The following is a 25,194-nucleotide window of genomic DNA, read 5'->3' as shown; positions in this document are numbered from 1 at the left end:
ACTTTTACTCTCTTTATCCTTATGAAATTGTCTTTATAAGTAAGGTGAAAAGACAGCCTTCAGAATTGGAGAAAATAATAGTAAAGGAAACAACCGACAAAGAATTAATCTCCAAAATATACAAGCAGCTCATGCAGCTCAGTACCAGAAAAATCAACAACCCAATCAAAAAATGTGCCAAAGAATTAAACAGACATTTCTCCAAAGAAGACATAACAGATGGCTAACAAACAGATGAAAAGATGCTCAACATCACTCATTATCAGAGAAATGCAAATCAAAACCACAATGAGGTACCATCTCACACCGGTCAGAATGGCTGCCATCTAAAAGTCTACAATGAATGCTGGAGAGGGTGTGGAGAAAAGGGAACCCTCTTACACTGTTGGTGGGAATGCAAACTAGTACAGCCACTATGGAGAACAGTGTGGAGATTCCTTAAAAAACTGGAAATAGAACTGCCATACAACCCACCAATCCCACTGCTGGGCATACACACCGAGGAAACCAGAATTGAAAGAGACGTGTACCCCAATGTTCATCGCAGCACTGTTTACAATAGCTAGGACATGGAAGCAACCTAGATGTCCATCAGCAGACAAATGGATAAGAAAGCTGTGGTACATATACACAATGGAGTATTACTCAGCTATTGAAAAAGAACACATTTGAGTCAGTTCTAATGAGGTGGATGAAACTGGAGCCTGTTATACAGAACAAAGTAAGTCAGAAAGTAAAACACCAATACAGTGTATTAACACATATATATGGAATTTACAAAGATTGTAACGATGACACCATGTGCAGGATAGCAAAAGAGACACAGATATAAAGAACAGACTTTTGGACTCTGTGGGAGAAGGCAAGGGTGGGATGATTTGAGAGAATAGCATTGAAACATGTATATTACCATATGTGAAATAGTTCAGTGCATGAGACAGGGCACTCAGGGCCAGTGCACTGGGATGACCCAGAGGGATGGGATGGGGAGGGAGGTGCAGGGTGGGGAGAGGTTTGGGACAGAGGGGAAGGGGGACACATATACACCTGTGGCTGATTCAATGTATGGCAAAAACCACTATAATATTGTAATTAGCCTCCAATTAAATTAATTAAAAAATTCCAATACTAAATTTGATTTTCAGAAATGAACAAAATTAGGTCTTACCTTATCTGTTCTAGACCTTATTGTCACAAAATTACAGCTCAGTCTCAAATACATTGTCCAGTGCACTGTGTGAGACTTTGAAATAAGGCTGTGGAATTCACTGTGGAACTGAATTTTTTTTATTATTATTATTTGTTTTGGCCATGCTGCGCAGCTTGCAAGATCTTTGTTCCCCAACAAGGGATCAAGCCTGCACCCCCTGCAGTGGAAGTGTGGATCCCTAAGCACTGGACCACCAGGGAATTGTCTTTATTTGATTTTAACAAATCACATTTAAATGATCACATGCGGCTGCTGCTGCTGCTGCTGCGTCGCTTCAGTCGTGTCCGACTCTGTGCAACCCCATAGACGGCAACCAACCAGGCTTCCCCTCCCTGGGATTCTCCAGGCAAGAACACTGGAGTGGGTTGCCATTTCCTTCTCCAATGCATGAAAGTGAAAAGTGAAAGTGAAGTCGCTCAGTCGTGTCCGACTCTAGCAACCCCATGAACTGCAGCCTACCAGGCTCCTCCGTCCATGGGATTTTCTAGGCAAAAGTACTGGAGTGGGGTGCCATTGCCGTCTCCACACATGCGGCTAGTGGCTAGCATATACTGGACAGTTCAGGTCCAGAGCTGATGATCTGGAGTTGGAATGTAAGTTCTAGTCGGTGTATCTACTACATGGAAATTTTTTTCCTTCTCCTTGACTTATTTACTTATTCATTTATATCAGTATGGACACATTGATTTCTGTACTTTATTGATTTTGATGCTCAAATTGTCCCAGATTTGAACCATGGAAACCTCATTCAGGTTTCTTCTGTGTCCTTTGGCATGTCTCCATCGTTCTTTCTGGATCATTCATTCTAGAACTAGACATTATAGCCTCCTTATGAGCTTGCCCCAATTCCTCTGGAGTCATCCATTTCTCCAAGGAGCTCTAGTTCCTCCATCCATCCAGTGGAGAATGCTGTTTGGAAACCAGATCTGGTTGCCTGGTAGGCTTGTAGCTGCTGGACCAGCACTGCTTCTATGCTCTGTAAGCTGACAAGGGATTTTTACAGATTTTACAGTGCCTGGTGGCTGTTACATTGGACAGTACAGATAAACAGATATTTCGGTCATTGCAAAAAAGAAAAAGATGGGGGTACTAGGATTTTAGGAGTTCAGAGACTCCTACTTCCCTGGGCCTACCTCAGCACAGTTGGTACTTGGTATCTGGGGATATAGCTGGTTGGTGATGAGAATGCCAGAGCGACTGATGCTAGAACCCCTCTGCTGGTGGAGGAATACTCTGTCTCTCTTTCTAACCTCCTATTGGCAGATGTAAACCAGGAGCCAGCTGCCAAGGGGATATAAATAATTGACATTGCAGACCCTAGACCATTGTTCCTCAGCCTCAGCACCATTACATCTTGGGCCAGGTGGCTGTCTCGTGCTTCATAGGAAGTTTAGTAACATCCCTGACCTTTACCCACTTGATTCCAGTACCCACCCCACGCCCAAATGTTTCCATACATGGCCAGATATCCCCTGGGGGAGCAAAATGACCCCATCGAGGACAACCTCCTGGGCCAGCATTGTAGGAAACAATATAGAAGGGGAGGCTTGGAGCTGAGAACAGTAGTGCTGGCCAGCAGCCTGTTTTCCTTCGCACAACTCTGGAATGTGAAGGAGGGGAAGAGAGGTTAACACTCAGGTGCTTGATACAATCCTGCAATACAGAGATTGGTATGTGCTTTTTTTCCTCTGGTTAATGAGGAAAGCAAAGACCAGTTAAGCAGTTTCAGGCAGGATTCACATCCTTGCTGATAAAGTTATTTATTTAGATCCTCTTGAAGTTTGCGTTTGAGTTTTTAGCTTGTAAGGCTATGCCTTATTGCCATCCTTATTGCCTCATGCCTTATTGCCATCCTTTTTAAGTGGAGGAACTGTTCTTTTGAATGTTGTTTTTTCAAGTCATTATGGGTATATTGTCAGCCTGGGTACATCTTCTGAATGTTGCCCTACCAGAGTCATGCTCAGAACCATGGCTAAAAATGTTCACAAGTGCAGGGAAGAAGAAACATGAATATTTGTGACGGAATTTTCTAGCAGTCCAGTGATAATGCCCTCTCACTCCCGAGGGCCTGGATTGTATCCCTGGTCAGGGAACTAAAATGCCATGAGCAGCACAGCGCGGCCAAAAAAATTTGTGTTAAAGCCAGTGTTTGGTTTTTTAGTTTGGGATACTTTGAGTACTATTTAACTTGGTTTCCTAGAGATTTGCTTCAAACTGTACATGCACTGCTTATTTTTCTCATTTGCTTTTATGCTTAGTCCTTTACTGTGTTCTGTTCCATACGGTTGTGTATCACTCTCGATAACAGAAAGACATATCCTCTCTCAAAGGAAATCTCCCAAAGATCAGCCTAAAAGTTTATAGTATCTCTCCTGTCTCATCATCGCCTCAGATCCAAAGTTAGGCTAGTGTGTGTTCTAAGCCAGGCATAAACTGCTTCTCTTCCATTGCCGAAGCAGTCTCTGTACTTTGTATTATTCCTAGTCCTCTCCAGAGTTTCATATCTGTTATAGGTCCCTTGGGTTCAAAATCAGTGAAGGAACTAGAGCAGACATAAACATAACCTAACAGTTGAAGGCAGGATTTTTGAAGACCTATTAGGTTTGAAATTGGTCCACCAAGAAAAGAAGAGGCAGTGACTTGATTCTTGTCTTAAGCTATGCATGGGTTTCTGAGAGTGGATTTAGAGTAACTGCTCTGTGTGGAAGAAACGTGGAACAAAGGGACCTGAAGTTGTTTTTCAGTGTTTTGAGGAAAAGGTGCTCAGGGCCTGCTTGGTATGAGCGTAGTGTCAGGGTGGTGCTAACTGTGGGGCCCTGTTGTACCCTCTCACCAGAACAGGTCATCTTGTGTTGCTCTTATCTGTTGATGTGTTCCCATAGTTCTCTGCCACTCACTCTTCATACTGTATTTTAATTGCCTGTTTACTTGTCTTCCCTTTTAAATCTCAGGCACTAAATGGGTACTGTAGGTGCTCAGAAACTTGTGTTCATTGAGATAATGTTGTTATGGTAATTTAATGTGAAATTATCTCCTAATATCCATGCAGGACAAATCCTTTACACTCTAGTAGAGCTGACACATACAGACTGGGAATTTATCACAAATAAGTGTGCAGACATTTCTAGCTCAAATAACCATTAAGTAGTATGTTTCCTGCTCTGTCCCTATTCATCTAGTGGTTTTCTTCTGCTTACCCTAAAACAGTTGCAGAAAATCAGATTTAAAGGGTTTAAACTGTTTTACCCAAGGCGGGGGCACAAATCCCATTAAGCATGTTTCACCCTTTAGTTGTGACATTCTTCTCTCTAACAAATATGTGTAGTCTATCTTTCCAGGAAAGGCAGAAAGTCCCCTACTGCTCCTTGTACTGTGTTGGCCCTGTGTGTGACAGGAAGGCTTTCTGAACAGCAGCTTGGCCTCGTTGTCACTGCCCTCTAGTAGGCTTTCCGTGTTGTCTGTGTGGGGTCCAGCACGCCCAGATGATGCACTATGCTTGGGAGAAGTCATTCTGTGAACGCTTAGCTTGAAACTCAGTGATGAGTTTATACTTCAGCAAAAATTAACATGGATGGGATACAGAATCCATCTCTAGGGCCAAAAAGACACTAGTTGTATTCTGTAATTGCACTGGGTCAGCTGTTTTACCCATTTATACCTCAGTGTAAAACCAGCCATCCTGACACCTTCCATGCTCCTGTACAAGTTGAGATGGGATGGCGGAGTTTTGTCTGTATTAGGTTTTGGTGGTTTTTTTCTTAATGAAACATTGAAAACATATAGAAAGTGCTTATGTGGACAGCTTCCACTTTGTACCCTTTCTTGATTCCATTCTGTTTCTTTCCTTTTTCTCCCTACCTCCCAGATGTCATTGTTTCTTGGGAGTTGGTGTGTATCCTTTCCATCCACATTTCAGCATGCTTTCTACATGAGTATGTGTCCATACACTGTAACTGTAGAGCATTGTATTGTGTAGTTTAAGACTTACGTAAGTGCTTCCATGTGGTATGTATCCTTTTATGACCTGTTTTGTAGGGACTTATATGTGATAAGAGCAATTTGTTGGAGCACAGTGTTCTAGAATTTTGTTATGCAATTATGTCATGTGTGATAGGCTGTTGATTCCCTTGTCTGAAGATGTATGTATGTGTATTTCCTTATACATTTGACAGAAACACAATTAAAATAAATTATATATTTGAGAATCATATTGATATTATGCTGTGATTTGAAAGAGTGAGGCCTGACATGTTTCTTGCTTACTGAAATTTTAAACAAAGGAGATAGTAATGTTTTCAAGTATTTACCAGTATACGACATGGATTTTCAAAAAGTTAAGAGAATAGTACTCTAGAATAAGAACTTATAGATTAGTGACTTCAGGTAGAGCTGTGTTTGATTGATTTTCAACCTCTGGAAATAAATAAGCAAATATCTATTAACACCTGCCTTGAAAGTAATTCCTCAAGCTCAGAGTTTCATTTTAGAGAAGTTATATGATTGGTAGAATTAAGGTCTCTTAGAAAATAAAGAATTAAGAACAATAAACATGATATTAAATGTGTATCTCTGTGCCATAGTAAATAAAAAAGTTCTGAAGACATCTACGTCTGAAACAGACACACAAATAACAGATTTACTGTTATCAGAGGCTCTGTTTGTCAGTTCATGACTGTTTGCCTTTGGAGCAGGTCACTTAGTGCTTGTGGTTTATTTTAATCAGTTTATTCACATGTAAAGGAACAACAGTTCAGTGACAAGCCCTTCGCAGGTGCCCGGGGCATCAAGTTCGTTAAACACTAATTGGTTAGTGAAAGATCGAAGCTGTGTGGAGATGATCTGAAGGAAAATCTCCAATGGCATTTTATACCCATTTTAAGGGTTTAATTTTTCAGACCAGCCCCCATCGGTTTGAAATGTAATCTATTTTTTACAGGTGGTGCTAGTGGTAAAGAACCCACCTGCTAATAAAGAAAACTTAAGAGACTCAGGTTTGATCTCTAGATCGGGAAGATCCCCTGGAGAAGGGCATGGCAACCCACTCCGTATTCTTGTCTGGGGAATCCCATGAACAGAGGAGTTTGGTGGGCTACAGTCCATAGGTTCGCAAAGAGTTGGATACGACTGAAGCGATGTGCAAAATGCTTGTGTGATCACTAGATATTTTCATAAAAATCACCACCCTCTCCAAGAGCACTTGTCTTTTAGGAGGGCTGGAGCTCTCTGCCTTGCCACATAGGCCTTGCCGGAGGGTCTTTGATGGGGAGGGAGGTGGGAGGGGTGTTCAGGATGGGGAACACATGTAAACCCATGGCTGATTCATGTCAATGTATGGCAAAAACCACTACAATATTGTAAAGTAATTAGCCTCCAATTAAATAAATTAAAAAAAAAACAGGGCAGTGATTCTGATTAGTGTGCATTGTTTCAAGCAACTTAAATAGATATGCACACATATTTCAAACTACTGGAGGTTTTATTTTCAGCTTTACATGTGAAATTATCAACACAAAATTGTGGCTGACAAAAAATGTGTTTCTCAAGAACAACCGCATCGTTTATATGGCTGACAGCCAAATCTTCTGGGCTGATGCTGCTGAATGGGGGCTCATGCCTAGAAGTATTTGGCACAGCATTTTTACTGACTTAATTTTCTTTTCTCCTATGTGAAACAAGTACCTGTTGTTCAGTCCCTTCTTTTCCCCTCCTACTTTCATCATTGAGTCATTCTTATATCAAGAAGTCTATTATGGACACACATTAATCCCTGTTTCCCTTCTCTCTTTTGAGCTCTTATCTAATTACTCTGGGAGAATGTCCCTTTTTCTTTTCATCCACTTCATTCATTCAGCAGATACCCACTGAATTCCTATGTTGCCCCAGGCATTCCTTACACACCTCTTCTTCCTTCATTTTATGTGTAAGTCAGAAAATAGCTCTAATCATGGATGAGTATAATAGTAGTTTGAAGCTTCTCCATTTCCAGATAAGGGGTTCTGAAAGACTTTTCCTTATTAAGCTTGCTCATGAGCAAGTTCATTGTTACTAAGATGGGTTTCTGTTCCCAGGCCAGTATTGCATTTCTATGAAATAAGAGCATGGAACAGGTCTTTAAGCAAAACATCCAGTTGTTCTAAAATGGAGCAAATTCTGCTGCACTAAAAACTTTTAGAAATGAATTAAACTTCCCTCTTTGATAGAATGCATAAGGAAGGAATGCCTTAAATACAGTGTCCAGTCCCTGCCTTTCTGTCCAGTTTGTTGGGCAGATATGAACTAGCTTTGAATCATCCATAACCATGAAAGAAGTTTTATCATAATTTCCAGCTACCTCATGACTTTGATGTGAAAATTAATGCAGTAATGAAGAAAATTCTCTGGGCTACCACTGGGGTATTAGCTCTGTGTGGCCCAGGCCTTTACTCACTGCTGATCTTGTACATAATGGAAGGATAGATGGATGCTCCTTGTTGTGACGTGTCACCACACTCACGGAATTCCACTGGAAAACAATAAAGTAAAAGAAAGCTAAATCCCAGTACAGAAAGGTTGTTTTAAATGCCCAGCCAGGTAAATGTATCACAGGTTCATGCAAGTCTGCTAAGTGTGAAGAGCACACTGCACAATCTGTTTACCAAACTGTTCCATGTTTTCCCCTTTTCTAAAGTTCCCCTCCAGCACCCAGGCCGCTTTCTTTTAACTCGTACCCTCCCCAGCTGTGTACTGTTTTTCTCACTTCTCTTTCTCTGCCCCTGGAATCCCTTTAACTGTAGGTCTTTTCTTGAATGGTATATTTGTATGGGTCTCTCTACCCAATTTTCTCTCCTTTTGAGTTTCCCTTTGTCATAAGGCATAGTTTTATTTCTTTTTCTTTTTTTTATGTATAGAGTTATGTGTATATTTAATTGGCAGGGGAAGATTCTGTTCCTAAGTCCAAAAATAAGTAGGGTTTTTTTGTGTGTTTTTTTCTTCAAAAAGAACTCCTAGATTTACTTTACCTTTGCAGTGCATGATTGAGTGTATGTCCCCCTGTACTTCTTTAATAGAAGGGGAAAAGCTTTCTACTCCTGAACTAGGCTCCCAGCTTGGGAAGCATTATAAAATTTGTCTTGGGTTCCAGTGGTCTTATTTCTAGTAATATCCCTTGATCATTGTCTTTAATTCTGGCTGCTACTGCCTTTCACTGAGTTACCATAGTTCATTTCTTTATTTGCTTCTGTGTTCACTTGAGAACGTCTTCAAAAGATTGCATGATTTTTCAACCATCTAAATGCAAAGAACCTCTTTGGGAATATAACATATCTCACACACGCACACGCACACATTCATTTTTTAAAAGTCACACTTACTTAAACATCCATAGGCCCTGAAGAGATAATTGACTGGAGTAAAAGGAAGACCTTCACTCCAGATTGCATGGCATCTGGCAGTCAGGATAGCTTGTCAGTGGCGAATGCTGAATAATCCCAGGGCTTCAGATTAGGGGTAGAGTCTCTTCCTGTTGTATTCTTTCACTGTTTACCTTGACAGGTAGCTTTCCCTTTATCGACCTTCTCTTCACATTGCCTCTCTATTAAGGAAAAGCTATATCAACCTCTGGGTTTTTCTTTTAAAAGATAAATAAATGTATGTGTAATGTATATGTACTATATATATATATATATATATATATATATATATAAGTAAATAAGCCTTTATTTTAGAACATTAAAAAAGAGAAGACTTTATGTATTATTTCAGTGGCTTTTTAAACATCTGTTCCCACTAGAGGGCATTCTTTCCTTTAATTTTAGTTCATAGGTTTTATGTATTTATTTTACAGAACTGCTAAATATAAAAGTGTTGAGGATATGAATGTGTTTAGATACACCTTTTATAGATAGGGATTATCAAATATACACCATTCTTTTTATTTAAGTTTCACGTATGCAAGTGTTGAAATTGAGGTTAAGCTATATTTCCCAGCATTTGTTTTTGGCTGTGCAGTGCAGCTTGGTGGGATCTTAGTTCCCCAACCAGTGATCGAACTTGTGTACTCTGCATTGGGAGCGTGGAGTCTTACCCACTGGACCAATAGGGAAGTCCCCTATATTTCCCAGCATTTTTGTTTGTCCTGTTAGGTGAACTTGATCAGATGGGGAATCCCAAATATCCTACCATAACTTTAAGATGTGGCTTGTGCAGGTGTAGACATGGTGTGTGTGTGTGTGTTTGTACATAATGGAATATTATTCAGCCATGAAAAAGAATGAAGTAATGTCATTTGCAGCAGCATGGATAGACCTAGAGATTATCATACTAAGTGGAGTACATCAGAGAAAGACCATATGATGTGTTTATATGTGGAATCTAAATATGACACAGATGAACTTACCTATGAAACATAAACAGACTCACAGAGACAGAACAGATTTGTAGTTGCCATTGGGGAGGAGGGGGTTGGGGAAAGGAAGGATTGGGAGTTTGGGACTGGGAGATGTAAACCATTATATATAGGATGAATAAACATCAGGGTCCTCCTGCACGTCACAGAGAACTATATTCAATATCCTGTGATAAACCATAATGGAAAAGAGTAGGAAAGACTATGCACGTGTATAACTGAATCAATTCTCTGTATAGCAGAAATTAACACAACAGTGTAAATCAACTGTACTTAAAGTAAAATGTTTTTTAAAAAGATGTAGCTTGTGCTTGTTTCCATTTTACGAAGTAATAATTGTCTGAATTTGTTTATGACAGTATGGCTAAAGCCAGATTATTCAAGGATGACTTACATATTTTATTATTTGGTTAACTCAGTTTTTGCAGGGTGTATATTGTATAGAGTCCCTGGAGAAGGAAATGGCAACCCACTGCAGTATTCTTGCCTGGAGAGTGGCAGTACCACTGTCCACAGTTGCCTTAAGCTTTTTAACATTAAATAACTGTTAGCCCTTCAAGGAACTGGGGTTCAGGCTTCCCTGGTGGCTCAGTGATAAAGAATCCACCTGCCAACGCAGGAGACACGGGTTCGGTCCTTGATCCAGGAGGATCCCACATACTGTGGACCAGCTAAGCCCACGTGCCACAACTATTGCGCTTGCGCTCTAGAGCCTGGGAGCCACCACTACTGAGCCCTTGTGCTGCGACTACGAAGCCTGTGCACCTAGAACCTGTACTCCGCAGCGAGAGAAGCCACTGCAGTGAGAACCCCATGCACTGCAACTGGAGAAAAAGCCTGCTCAGCAATGAAGACTCAGTACAGCCCCCCAGGACACAAACAAACAAAAACCACCATTAAAGAAATGGAATTCTTTTTTTAAAAATTACTATTTTTGAGTCATTTTGAAAATGTATGTTTTCTGGGAATTCCCTGGCAGTCCAGGGTTAGAACCTGGTGGTTTCATTGCCATGGGCCTGAGTTCTATCGCTGGTTGGGAAACTAAGATCCTCCAAGCCTCCCACCCCATCCCACCCCCACCCCAAAGTATATTTTTTTAACTTCTTAAACACAAAGACATTTAACAACTTTTGTGAATCAAGATCACTATTTTAAACAAAAATATATATTTCAGTCAGACCATTAAATGTTATGTTAGGTAAATTCTCAGCAAGGTTTCTCAAAATACAAGTAAAAGTATAATTGTCCATGGTGGCAAGTATACTATATGGGATGTGTTTTGGTGATGAGTGTACTATGAATAGGAAGTCAGGGAAGTAAAAATATTTTCTTACATATAGTTTTCCATATATCCTGCTACTCCTTCTCATTGTAATAGCTCCTCCAGTTTAACACTTCTAATTTGTCATCATAAGCTTTAGACAGTATCTGACTTGAGAGAAGATTCCATACCACCTCTCTCTATAGTAGCTCAGTTCAGTTCAGTCGCTCAGTCGCGTCTGACTCTTTGCAACCCCATGGACTACAGCACGCCAGGCAGATAGTGGCTCCGAATCTCTAAAATTCGTGGAAGAAGCATGCATAGGCTTGCTACAGTTTCTCAGTAGCAATCCTCTCTCTCTCTGCCCCCACCTGAAATGACTAAATCTCATTTAGCTTAGAAAAGGACCCCAGATTCTCACTCAGAACAGAATGTCTTTTAAGTATATCTGTCAGAATTCACTTTATAACACAGACTAACAAAATTTGCCCCCTTCCTGTCTACCCCAGGTGCTTTCCTAACAGGGAAAATAAGCCAGCTCTTCACTGCACAGTTCCTTGGTTAATAACAATATTCTACCTGGTACCAAGAGGCTCAGGAAATCTGAAACAGAACATACACGTGGCATATGTATTATGATCATTTCCTTGAAAGGGAGAATGAAATTGCTTCTGGTGATATTGATAAGAAATATTTACAACGCTGAAAACCAAAATTCCTATAGAAAAAGTATCATGTTATAATAGAAACAAGAGTTCAAATGTTGTCAAATAAAATATCACCTTAAGAGCCAAGGCTGTAGGACCACTAAATGATAGCACTGAGGTCTCCTGGATTTAAAAAATGTTAGGTTTCATTTGCTGTATGCAATATGCATGCATACTAACTCCCTTTGGTCATGTTCAACTCGTTGGGACCCCATGGACCATAGCCTGCCAAGGTCCTCTGTCCATGGGATTCCCAGGCAAGAATACTAGAGTGGGTTGCCATGCCCTCCTCCAGGGGATCTTCCCACCCCAGGAATCAAAGTCATATCTCTTATGTCTCCTGCACAGACAGAAGGGTTAGCGCCACCTGGGAAGCCCTTGTGTCAGATGGGACACTCCAAAAAGTTAGTGTTCAAACCTGAGCTTACCTTTCTGGCACCCTAAAGAGGTGTAGCTTAGTTCACACTACATTTTATTTGGCAAAGTTACTATAGCCTGTTAAATTAAACTTTCATTTGTGAATCTAAATAGGTACTTACCCCTTTTCAGTATCTTCAGTGTTGTGCATTGTCATGCTTGGAGGCTGCTTTGAATAAGCAAATTTTGAAGTAGTCCATCTTTTTGCTCATCATCCTTTTAGTGAGCTTTCTTTGTCCACACTGTTTATCCTTTTTTACTTCCTTTTCTCCATGGCATGTATCTTCTAACTTGTTTTATAACTTAGTTTGATTTTATGCCTGTCTTCACCCACTGTTTTAGGCTGTCATTCATTATTCTTTTTTTTTTTTTTAATATTTAATTATTTTAGCTGCACTGGGTCTCCTTTACAGCTCGCAGAATCTCCCTTGTGGCAAGCAGGAATCTTAGTTGGGACATGCCAGATCTAGTTTCCTGACCAGGAATGAACCAGATCCCCTGCATTGGGAGGTTGGCGTCTTACCCACTGGACCACCGGGGAAGTCCCCATTATCTTTTAATTCATTCCATAATGGACTGTCTGATGGGCCTTTGGATTGTTAACAGCCTTTTTATTCAATTATGAAAACCTCTGTGAAAATTCTTTTACATTCTTCTGATGCTCCTGGGCAAAAGATGCCCCAGGGAATTGATTTGAATTGAATTGCAGAGACATAGTACTCCAGTACTCTTGCCTGGAAAATCCCGTGGATGGAGGAACCTGGTGGGCTGCAATCCATGGGGTCGCTAGGAGTTGGACACGACTGAGTGACTTCACTTTGACTTCTCACTTTCATGCACTGGAGTAGGAAATGGCAGCCCACTCCAGTGTTCTTGCCTGGAGAATCCCACGGACAGAGGAGCCTGGTGGGCTGCTGTCTATGGGGTCGCACAGGGTCGGACACGACTGAAGCGACTTAGCAGTAATTGTACATGTTTAACTTGACTAGAAGGTGAACAAAATTTGCAAAATAGTTTTCTGATACATGTCCCCTACCAGTGACATAGAAACGTGTCTGTTGCTCCTTGTCTTCACTAGCACTTGATACCAAGAGGCTTCTAGGATTTTGCAGTCAGTTGATGTAAAATAATGGCTGATGGTGTTTTTATTTACACTTCTTTGATGACTAACGAGATTGAGCGTCGTTTCGGTGTATCGGTCAGTTTTGTTTGCTGTTCTTTATAGTGCCCATTGAAGTCTTTGCCCATTTTCCTATTGGATGTTGGTCATTTTCTTTCTGATATGTTTGAGTTCCTTAATTATCCTATATACCTAACACTTGTCTGTCTTGTATGTTGTTTTTATCATCAGATTCTGGGCCTTGTCTTTTCCATCACTCTAGGATATTAAATGGCAACCCACTCCAGTGCTCTTGCCTGGAGAATCCCATGGACGGAGGAGCCTGGTGGGCTACAGTCCACGGGGTCGCAAAGAGTCGGACACAACTGAGCGACTTCACTTTCACTTTACTTTCAGGATATTAAAAGTGAAGGAAAAGTCATAATTTTAATGTGGTTGAATGTGTCTCTTTATTGGGCCCTGTGTGTGTGTATTAAGAAAATGGTTTCCTACTCTGGGTTTATAAAAATATTCCCCTATATTGTCTTCAGAGATTTTTCTCACTTCCCTTTCATACTTGTCTTTAAACCATCTGGAATTGATTCCTGTGTGTGGAATCGGTGGGTGAGAGCCAACTCTATTGTCCCTGTATATGCCAGGGAGATACCTGTCTTAGTACCATTTATTGTCTACTCCCTCTTTTCCCCGCTGATCTCTAGTGACCTTACTGTCGTGACACAGATTACAACATTGTGCATCTGTTTGTGTGTGTGTTAGTCACTCAGTCATATCCAGCTCTGCGACCCCTTGAACTGTAGCCCGTCAGGCTCCTCTGTCCATGGGATTTTCCAGGCAAGAATACTGATTCAGTTCAGTTCAGTCACTCAGTCGTGTCCAACTCTTTGCGACCCCATGGACTGCAGCACACCATGCTTCCCTGTGCATCACCAACTCCCGGAGCTTGCTCAAACTCATGTCCATTGAGTCGGTGATGGCATCCAACCATCTCGGCCTCTGTCATCCCCTTCTCCTCCCGCCTTTAATCTTCCCCAGCATCATGATCTCTTCCAATCAGTCAGCTTTCGCATCAGGTGGACAAAGTATTGGAGTTTCAGCTTCAGCATCAGTCCTTCCACTGAATATTCAGGACTGATTACCTTTAGGATTGACTGGTTCATAGGAAGCATCACTACAAACAAAGCTAGTGGAGGTGATAGAATTCCAGTTGAGCCATTTTAAATCCTAAAAGACGATGCTGTGAAAGTGCTGCACTCAGTATGCTAGCAAATTTGGAAAACTCAGCAGTAGCCACAGGACTGGAAAAGGTCAGTGGAATTCCTTCCGATCCCAAAGAAAGGCAATGCGAAATAATGTTCAAACTACTGCACAATTGCACTTATCTCGCATGCTAGCAAAGTAATGCTCAAAATTCTCCAAGCCAGGGTTCAACAGTACGTGAACTGTGAACTTCCAGATGTTCAAGCTGGATTTACAAAAGGCAGAGGAACCAGAGATCAAATTGCCAACATCCATTGGATCATTGAAAAAGCAAGAGAGTTCCAGAAAAGCATCTACTTCTGCTTTATTGACTACACCAAAGCCTTTGACTGTGTGGATCAGAACAAACTGTGGAAAATTCTTCAAGAGATGGGAATACCAGACCACCTGACCTGCCTCCTGAGAAATCTGTATGCAGGTCAAGAAGCAACAGTTAGAACTGTACATGGAACAACAGAACGGTTCCAAATTGGGAAAGGAGTACATCAAGGGTGTATATTGTCATATGCAGAGTATATCATGAGAAACGCGGGGCTGGAAGAAGCACAAGCTGGAATCAAGATTGCTGGGAAAAATATCAATAACCTCAGATATGCAGGTGACACCACCCTTATGGCAGAAAGCGAAGAGCCTCTTGATGTAAGTGAAAGAGGAGAGTGAAAAAGTTGGCTTAAAACTCAACATTCAGAAAACTAAAATTATGTTTAGTTCCATCATTTCATGGCAAATAGATGGGGAAACAGTGACAGACTTTATTTTTTTGGGCTCCAAAATCACTGCAGATGGTGACTGCAGCCATGAAATTAAAAGACACTTGCTCCATGGAAGAAAAACTGACCAACGTAGGCAGCATATTAAAAAGCAGAGACTTGACTTTGCCAGCAAAGGTCCATCTAGTCAAAGCTATGGTTTTTCCAGTAGTCATGTACGGATGTGAGAGTTGGACCATTAAGAAAGCTGAACACCGAAGAATTGATGCTTTTGAACTGTGTTATTGGAGAAGACTCTTGAGAGTCTCTTGGACTGCAATAAAATCCAACCAATCAATCCTAAAGAATACTGGAGTGGGTTGCCATTCCCATCTCCAGGGGATCTTCCCTATCCAGGGATAAAATCTGGGTCTCCTGCATTGCAGGCAGATTCTTTACCATCTGAGCACCGCTTTAGGAGCTTGCTGTTCTGTTGCTTTGGTCAGTTTGTCTCTAAGCCAGTATCCTACTATCTAAATTACTGTAGCTTTATAATAGCTCTTGCTGTGTTAAGCAAATCCCTCCATCTTGTTACCCTTCAGGAATGTCTTGGCTATTTTTTTTTTTTTTTTTTTTTTGTCTTGGCTATTTTTGACCCTTTGCAAATTGTGTAAAGATTTGAGTCAGCTTATGTTCCACAAAAAATTCTTTTGTGATTGTTTTTTTATTAGAATTGTATTAAATCCACCAGTCAGTTTAGGGAGAATTGGTATTTTATTATGTTGAACCTTCTAGTCAGTAAAACCTGGTGTTTTTATTTTGTAAAAGCTATTTAATGTCTTTGAACACATTTTTACTAATTTATTTCATAAAGGGCTGCATATCTTGGGTTAGGTTTATTCATAGGCACTTTTCAGGAATACTGCTACAAATGACGTAATTTTTTTATTGTGGTCAAATATGCACAACATAAAATCTGTCGTTTTAACCCATTAGCATACAGCTAAGTGAGTGGAATTAGTACATTCACATTGTTGTGCAACTGTCACCACTATCTATCTCCAGAATTTTTTCATTATCCCAAACTGAAACCCATTAAACGGTACTCCCTCTCTCCCCTTCCACCCAGTCTCTGCTAACCACTGTTCTGCTCTGGGTTTGGGAGGGGCTTGTTTCGTTCTTTGTGAATTTGACTAATCTGGGTACCTCATATGGGAGGAGGACACGGCATCCCACTCCAGTACTCTTGCCTGGAGAAATCCATGAACAGAAAAACCTGGCGTGCTACGGTCCACGGGGTCGCAGAGAGTCAGACACGAGTGAAGCGACTTAGCACACACACGAGTACCTCATATAAGTAGACTCAAGGGCATTTTAAAAATATACTTGTCTTTTTTGGAATGAAAAATCAATCAGTAGTTTATTAAATTGGTGTTTATATTTGGCTGCCTTGCTTAAAATACTTAATTCTAATAATTTAGCAGGAGTTTTCTACATAAACAGGCATATCACATGTAAATAAAAGGCTTTCTTGCCATTATGCCTGCCCATTAAGTTTCAAATTTTGCATATCGAGATATTTGGTTCATTTTCAAATATGTTGGTTGCCTCTTCTTTTTAAGCTCCTCTTTTATTTTAAACTGTTAGTATTTGGTATTCAGTTCTGCTATCAACTCTTTGCCATTCTGATTCTGCTGCTTATTCTTACAAACGTCTTTCTGGTGGTATCTAAGCTTTTGTTGGTATTTTGTGCATGAACTGTCATTCCTTGAAATTTTATTTCTGTCCGATGCTTGGTGCTGGTACTTATTTAGGACGATTCTAAATTCTTGACCTGAGAACCATTTGGAAGTCTGAATTTGGATTTTTCACTTATGTGAAATCTGGACTGGTTTGTACTGATAGTTATAACTTTTTAGGGTGGTGGTGATGGTGTTTTGTGCAGAAGGGATTTCAGGGGGCAAGTTTTGTAATCCCCTAAGGATTGCTACAGAGAAGGCAATGGCACCCCACTCCAGTACTCTTGCCTGGAAAATCCCATGGATGGAGGAGCCGGGAAGGCTGGAGTCCATGGGGTCACTGAGGCTCAGACACGACTGAGCGACTTCCCCTTCACTTTTCACTTTCATGCATTGGAGAAGGAAATGGCAACCCACTCCAGTGTTCTTGCCTGGAGAATCCCAGGGACGGGGGAGCCTAGTGGGCTGCCGTCTATGAGGTCGCACAGAGTCGGACACGACTGAAGCGACTTAGCCGCAGCAGCAGCAGCAGCAAGGATTGCTAGCTCACATGTATAGTGAGGGTGTATTAGGGTCTCACCTTTATGAGAAATTGCCTGTTTAGACCCCACCATGGCAGACCTGGCAGGTCTGTGCTACCTGTGCTTTATCCTGCAGTGCTGTGAACACGTAAGCTCAGACTTTGCCAAGTAGTTGCCCACCTCCCTGAGTGAGGCCAGGTACTCACTCCTCTTTCACTTGATTGTTGCCCTCTTGCTAGATCATCAGAACATTTTAAAAGTTTTCTTACATTTTGTTAAACATTTTAAGTTACTTCCATGAGAAGAGTAAATTGAGGGAACAGAAATACCTATATGATTTTACATTGTTGTTTTCAGTCATTTTGGAAAAGAAATCTGGGGTTGTATGTGCATCTTTTTATTTATAAAAATGAAATGAAGAGTGGCCTTTTACAGCTGCTAATTAATGATATTTCTTTTTTTATAGGTGTCAGCTGTGATGCATGTTTAAAAGGAAATTTTCGAGGTCGCAGATACAAGTGTTTAATTTGCTACGATTACGATCTTTGTGCATCTTGTTATGAGAGTGGTGCAACAACAACAAGGCATACAACTGACCACCCAATGCAGTGCATATTAACAAGGGTAGATTTTGGTACGTATTTAAAAGTTTAGTGAATTATCATTTAGAACTTTGTGTACGTGTGTGAAGAAGTAAAGGCAAAACGTTCTAAAACTATCCCCATTGCTTAATGAGGCTCCAAATTCATTAAAAATAACACAAATCTTTTTATTCTAAGTAATTTTTTCTCTTATAGTTTGCTTATGAAAGCCATTCAGAAATAAATACAGCTGGCAAAGTGTGAAATGAAAGAGTGCCTCGGTAAAGAAGGAGTGAAGTTTAAATTGACTGTTGTTGCTAACAGTACAGAAATCTTGGTGCTGTAGTTATCAGGAAGCAGAGTATTTGTACAGTTGATTAGAAGGCACTGTCAGTGCATAAGAAAACCTTTAAATGTTTCATGCTATAATTTCTTACGTAGTCAACACTTGTTATTATCTGTCTGACTATAGACATCTTACTGTATGTGAAGTGGTAGTGTCTCGTGGTTTTGATTTGCATTTTCATGATGGCCAGTGATGCTGCCGACCGTCTTTTCTAGTGCTGATTAGCCACCCACATATCTGCTTTGGAGAAATGTCTGTTCAAATCCTTTGCCCATCTTTTAATTGGGTAATACGTGTTTTATTATTGAGTTTTCATATTTCTTTGTGTATTCTGTATACGAGTTCCTTACAGGTGAATGATTTGCAGAAATTTTCTCCCATTCTGTGGGTTGTCTTTTCACTTTCTTGCTGATACGTTTTGAAGCACAGGAGTTTTGATTTTGATAATGTGAAGTTTATCTGTTTTTTTCTTTGTTGTGCTTCTAATGTCTTATATAGGAAACCATCACCTAATCCAAGATCATGAAGATGTAAAAATATGTTTTCCTCTAAGATTTTATAATTTTAGTACCGCCGTTTAGATCTTTGATCCATTTTGATTTAATTTTTGTGCGTGGACTGAGGTAGAAGTCCAACTTCATTCTCCCACATAGGACCATCCAATTGTCCCAGTGTCATTTATTGAGAAGATCCTCTCCCCAGTGAATTGTCTTAGCATTCCTGTTGCAGATCAGCTGACTAGAGGGAAGGGGATAATGGGGTGATGTTACTCAAAGAGTACAAAGTTTTGTTATGCAAGATGAGTGAGTTCTAGAGATCTAATGTATAGCATGATGATCATCAGTTCATTTCAGTTCAGTCACTCAGTCGTGTCCAACTCTTTGTGACCCCATGGACTGCAGCACGCCAGGCTTCCCTGTCCATCACCAACTCCTGGAGTTTGCTCAAACTCATGTCCATTGAGTCAGTGATGCCATCCAACTATCTCATCCTTTGTCATCACCTTCTCCTCTCGCCTTTAATCTTTCCCAGCATCGGGGTCTTTTCCAGTGACTCAGTTCTTCACCTCAGGTGGCCAAAGTATTGGAGTTTCAGCTTCAGATCAGTCTTTGCAATGAATATTCAGGACTCTTTTCCTTTAGGATTGACTGGTTTGATTTCCTCTCAGTCCAAGAGACTCTCGAGCTTTCTCCACTACCACAGTTCAGAAGCATCAATTCTTTAGTGCTCAGCTTTCTTTATAGTCCAAATCTCACATCCGTACATGACTACTGGAAAAACCATAGCTTTGACTAGATGGACCTTTGTTGGCAAAGTAATGTCTCTGGTTTTTAATATGCTGTCTAGATTGGTCATAACTTTTCTTCCAAGGAGTAAGCGTCTTTTAATTTCATGGTTGCAGTCACTATCTGCAGTGATTTTGGAGCCCAAGAAAATAAAGTCTGTCACTGTTTCCATGTTTCCCCATCTATTTGCCATGAAATGATGGGACCAGATGCCATGATCTTCGTTTTCTGAATGTTGAGTTTTAAGCCAACTTTTTCACTCTCCTCTTTCACTTTCATCAAGAGGCTCTTTAGTTCTTCTTCGCTTTCTGCCGTAAGGGTGATGTCATCTGCATATCTGAGGTTATTGGTATTTCTTCCGGCAATCTTGATTTCAGCTTGTGCTTCATCCAGCCTGGCATTTTGCATGATGTACTCTGCATATGAGTTAAATAAGCAAAGTGACAATACACATCCTTGATGTACTCCTTTCCCAATTTGGAACCGTTCTGTTGTTCCATGTACAGTTCTAACTGTTGCTTCTTGACCTGCATACAGATTTCTCAGGAGGCAGGTCAGGTGGTCTGGTATTCCCATCTCTTGAAGAATTTTCCACAGTTTGTTCTGATCCACACAGTCAAAGGCTTTGGTGTAGTCAATAAAGTAGAAGTAGATGCTTTTCTGGAACTCTCTTGCTTTTTCAATGATCCAATGGATGTTGGCAATTTGATCTCTGGTTCCTCTGCCTTTTGTAAATCCAGCTTGAACATCTGGAAGTTCACAGTTCACGTACTGTTGAACCCTGGCTTGGAGAATTTTGAGCATTACTTTGCTAGCATGCGAGATGAGTGCAATTGTGCAGTAGTTTGAACATTATTTCGCATTGCCTTTCTTTGGGATTGAAATGAAAACTGACCTTTTCCAGTCCAGTGGCCACTGCTGAGTTTTCCAAATTTGCTGGCATATTGAGTGCAGCACTTTCACAGCATCATCTTTTAGGATTTAAAACGGCTCAACTGGAATTCTGTCACCTCCACTAGCTTTGTTTGTAGTGATGCTTCTTAAGGCTCACTTGACTTCGAATTCCAGGATATCTGGCTCTAGGTGAGTGATCACACCATCATGGTTATCTGGATCATGAAGATCTTTTTTGTATAGTTCTTCTGTGTATTCTTACCATCTCTTCTTAATGTCTTCTGCTTCTGTTAGGTCCATACCATTTCTGTCCTTAATTGTGCCTGGTGACTCAGGTGGTAAAGCGTCTGCCTACAATGCAGGAGACCGGGATTTAATCCCTGGGTCAGGGAGATCTCCTGGAGAAGGAAATGGCAACCCACTCCAGTATTCTTGCCTATAAAATCCCATGGACAGAAGAGCCTGGTGGGCTACAGTCCATGGGGTCACAGAGAGTTGGACACGACTGATCAGCTTCACTTTCACTTGCATGAAATGTTCCCTTGGTATCTCTGATTTTCTTGAAGAGAGCTCTAGTCTTTCCCATTCTGTTATTTTCCTCTATTTCTTTGCACTGATCACTGAGGAAGGCTTTCTTAGCTCTCCTTGCTATTCTTTGGAACTCTGCATTCAAAGGGATTTATCTTTCCTTTTCTCCTTTGCCTTTAGCTTCTCTTCTTTTCTCAGCTATTTGTAAGGCCTCCTCAGACAACCATTTTGCTTTTTTGCATTTTTTTTTCTTGGGGATGGTCTTGATTACTGCCTCTTGTACAGTGTCATGAACTTCCGTCCGTAATTCTTCAGGCACTCTTGTCTATCAGATCTAATCCCTTGACTCTATTTGTCACTTCCACTGTATAGTCCTAAGGGATTTGATTTAGGTCATACCTGAATGATCTAGTGGTTTTCCCTACTTTCTTCAATTTAAGTCTGAATTTGACAATAAGGAGTTCAGGATCTGAGCCAGAGTCAGCTCCCAGTCTTGTTTTTGCTGACTGTATAGAGCTTCTCCATCTTTGGCTGCAAAGAATATAATCAGTGTGATTTCAGTATTGACCACCTGGTGATGTCCATGTGTAGAGTCTTCTCTTGTGTTGCTGGAAGAGGGATCATAGTTGTATGGTGTATGGTGTTGTATGGTGATCATAGTTAACAATATTGTGTACTGGAAATTTTTGAAGAGGATAGGTCTCAAATGTTCTCAACATATATACATACACACAAAATGGTAACTGTGTAGAGGTGACGGAAATGTTAATTAATTAGCTTGATTGTGGTGATGTTTTCACAGTATACACATATGTCAAAACATTGTTATATACCATAAATATATACAATTTTTATTTGTCAAAGTATATCAGTAAAGTTGTTAGAAAAGAAAATCAATTAACCATAAATGTCACTTTTAATTTCTGGACTCTCATCTGTTCCATTGATTTGTATGTCTGGATGCCAATACTATAGTGTCTCAGGTATATAGTAAGCTTTGGGATTGGAATCATAAAGTATGAGTCTTGCAACTTTGTTCATTTTCAAGCTTACTCTGGGTATTGTCAGTCCCTTGAATTTTGTGTGAACTTTAGAATCAGCTTGTCAAATTTATGCAAAGAAACAAACTGGGATTTTGATGGGCATTGTTTTGTATCTGTAGATCAGTTTGGAAAGCGATGATAGTTAAGTCTGCTACCCTGTTAATGCAGGATGTCTTTCTGTTTATTTAGGTCATCTTTCGTTTCTTTCAACAAAAGTTTATAGTTACCAAAGGATAAGTTTTACACTTCTGTTGTTAAATGTATTTCTAAATGTTTTATTCTTTTTGCAATTGTAAATGGAATTTTAAATAATTTTTGTTTGCTCACTCCAAGTTACAGAGAAACAATTTGTTTCTGTCATAAATCTTTTATTTAAAAAAAAAAAACAAAACTAACAGAAGTTTGGTAACATGTCTACCTTCTATATTCATGGGTGATGCCCAGGAAAACAGTAACTCCCTGAAATGGCCCAAGCCTTCATCTTAAATACCATCTCTATGCTATTGCTAAGTCACTTCAGTCGTGTCCGACTCTGTGCAACCCCATAGACGGCAGCCCACCAGGCTCCCCTGTCCCTGGGATTCTCCAGGCAAGAACACTGGAGTGGGTTGCCATTTCCTTCTCCAATGCATGAAAGTGAAAAGTGAAAGTGAAGTCGCTCAGTGGTGTCCAACTCCTAGCGACCCCATGGACTGCATCCTACCAGGCTCCTCCGTCTATGGGATTTTCCAGGCAAGAGTACTGGAGTGGGGTGCCATTGCCTTCTCCTAAAGCTAAAGACAAAAGAAGATTTGGGGGAGCTGGGTGGGGAGGAGGCCAGTTATGGGAGGTAAACAAGAGTAACTTTGTTTTGTAGAGTTAAGTTGTTACGTAAATTCAGGTCTTTGTCTCTCCTTTGATAGAGGTTTCTAGAGGTTTAGTGCTGAACCTCTTCTCTTCCTGGTACAGATGGAGATTTATCTCATAATGTAAATGTGTCTTACAAAAGGTAACTTCTCAGTTTTTAGAGCTTCTCCTGTGTGTACTGTTTCGTTTGTTTTGTTTTTATTTTTATTGAAGTATCGTTGATTTACGGTGTTGTGTTCGTTTCAGGTGTACATCAATGTGAATCAGTTATGCATATACATATGTTTACTCTTTCAGATCCTTTTCCTATGTAGGTCATTACAGAGTATTGAGTAGAGTTTCCTGTGCTGTATACAGTAGGTCCTTATTGGTTATCTATTTTATATATGGCAGTGTGTATATTAATCCTAGTCTTCCAGTCCCACCACCCCCAGGTACAGATCTTGTATCTTTTAATGTCACTGCGGTCGTTTATGAGTTCTGCTAGTTTTTTTAGTGGATTCATTAGGATTTTCTATATATAGGATCCTGTCATCTGCTAATAAAGAGTTTTACTTCTTTCTTTCCATCTGGATGCCTTTCATTTCATCTTCTTGCCTACTGTGATTAGGTTCTCCACTAAAATATTGAATAGAAATGGCCAGAGTGGCAATTCTTGTCTTGTTCCTGGTCTTAGGGGAAAGCATCCACCCTTTCACCAGTAAGTATGATGTCAGCTTGGGGATTTTGTAGGTGCCCCTTATCAGGTAAGGAAGTTCTGTTCTGTTCTTTTTTTTTTTTTTTAAGTACATTTATCTTCACCTACCCCAAATTCACCTGGCAAGTCTTATACATATAACAAATGGTCAATATATACATAATGGGATTGAACCCAGGGAGAATCCCATGGGCAAAGGAGCCTGGTGGGCTGCAGTCATTGGGGTTGCAAAAGTGTCAGATATGACTGAGCTACATTTTTCTGTATTCTTTAAAAATTGGTAATTATTTCTCAATGCAGTTCCGCTCTGTTTTTCAGATTTGTACTATGGTGGGGAAGCTTTCTCCGTAGAGCAGCCACAGTCTTTTACTTGTCCCTATTGTGGAAAAATGGGCTATACGGAGACATCTCTTCAAGAACATGTTACTTCTGAACACGCAGAAACATCAACAGAAGTGGTAAGTGAAACAGCCTTGTGTCTAAATCGTCCGGTAAAGTACATTGTTTCTAACACAAAATAGAGCCATGTCACTATGTTCTGCCTCCTGCTAAGTGTACTATTACTGTTTGCACGATAATTGTTAAAATTATCTCTTAACAGCAACTTTTACACATCCTGGGAAGCTGCATGTGTACAAGATAGTGCCCCCTTCTTGTCCCCACTAGCCTTTCTTTCCCTGTTGCTGCTAAAAGCACAGTGTGGCATCTTAACCAAATTCAGGAGCCTTTAGTAAATGCTTGGTGAAAAGGCTTAAAAAACCCTGACTTGGAACACACATCTCTCTCTCTTTTTTAAAAAAATGTACTTTCTTATTTATTTATGGCTGTGCTGTGTCTCTGTGGCTGCACGAGCCTTTCTCTAGTTCCAGCGAGCAGGGGCCACTCTCTAGTTGGGGTGCTTGGACTCCTCAGTGCAGTGGCTTCTCTTGTTGTGGAGCATGGCCTCGAGGGCTCGCAGGCTTCAATAGTTGCGATGCATGAGCCTAGTAGTTGGCAGCTCCTGGGCTCTAGAGCACAGGACCAGTAGTTGTAGAGCATGGGCTTAGTTGCTCCATGGCATGTGGGATTTCCCAGTCCAGGGATCAAACCCGTGTCTCCTGCATTGGCAGGTGGATTCTTTACCACTGAGTCACCAGGGAAGCCCAGCACATTGCTTTTTATAGTATTCTTGCTACCTGGTTGATTTCTCTTCTGTAAGGAAACATTCATAAGAAAATTTTAAAATCTTTAGTCACATATTAAGTAGTAATCCACTGTCACATCTCACTATAATATATCATTGACCTTAGTTGGTTTTCATTAGACCATATCTCTTGCTTCTTAGGTCAAAGCTTTGAGCCCCTAGAAGTTCCTCCTACTTTGATCTTTGCCAGTGGCCAGGGACTCAGAATAATACACCGAGTCTTGCCTTGAAAACATTGTAGATATTTTACTTAACATCTGAGTCGGCATATTTCCAACTTCAAGAAATGATGTGTTGCCCCCAAAGAGTCCACTTCCCTCATTTCCCATTGGTATCAGTAGAGTAAGCCAGGAGAGCTGGGCGTATGGGATGGGACTTGGAGAGCTTGGGCATAAACAGCTGCACACTGCTTCAGTGCAGAAGCCCCTGAACATACTCAGAACAAATTAAGTGAAACTTAAAGGCGGAACCTGATGTTTGAGCTCA

The 25,194-nt window shown here is 40.6% G+C and overlaps 1 protein-coding gene across 1 annotated transcript in view; it reads left to right on the top strand.

The window, feature by feature from the left end:
- The window catches only part of KCMF1 (potassium channel modulatory factor 1), a 79,471-nt gene that overhangs the window by 28,124 nt on the left and 26,153 nt on the right, over positions 1-25,194 (top strand). Inside the window, exons 2-3 of the mRNA XM_025261208.3 lie at positions 17,771-17,938; positions 23,844-23,983. Of these exons, the coding sequence (XP_025116993.1) occupies positions 17,771-17,938; positions 23,844-23,983 (308 nt within the window). The remainder of the gene's footprint in view (positions 1-17,770; positions 17,939-23,843; positions 23,984-25,194) is intronic.

Source organism: Bubalus bubalis, chromosome 12, assembly GCF_019923935.1.
Source record: "Bubalus bubalis isolate 160015118507 breed Murrah chromosome 12, NDDB_SH_1, whole genome shotgun sequence".
In the NCBI taxonomy this organism is placed as follows: Eukaryota; Metazoa; Chordata; class Mammalia; order Artiodactyla; family Bovidae; genus Bubalus; species Bubalus bubalis.
The sequence above is the reverse complement of the archived record's forward strand: the minus strand, read 5'-3'. Positions and strand labels throughout refer to the sequence as shown.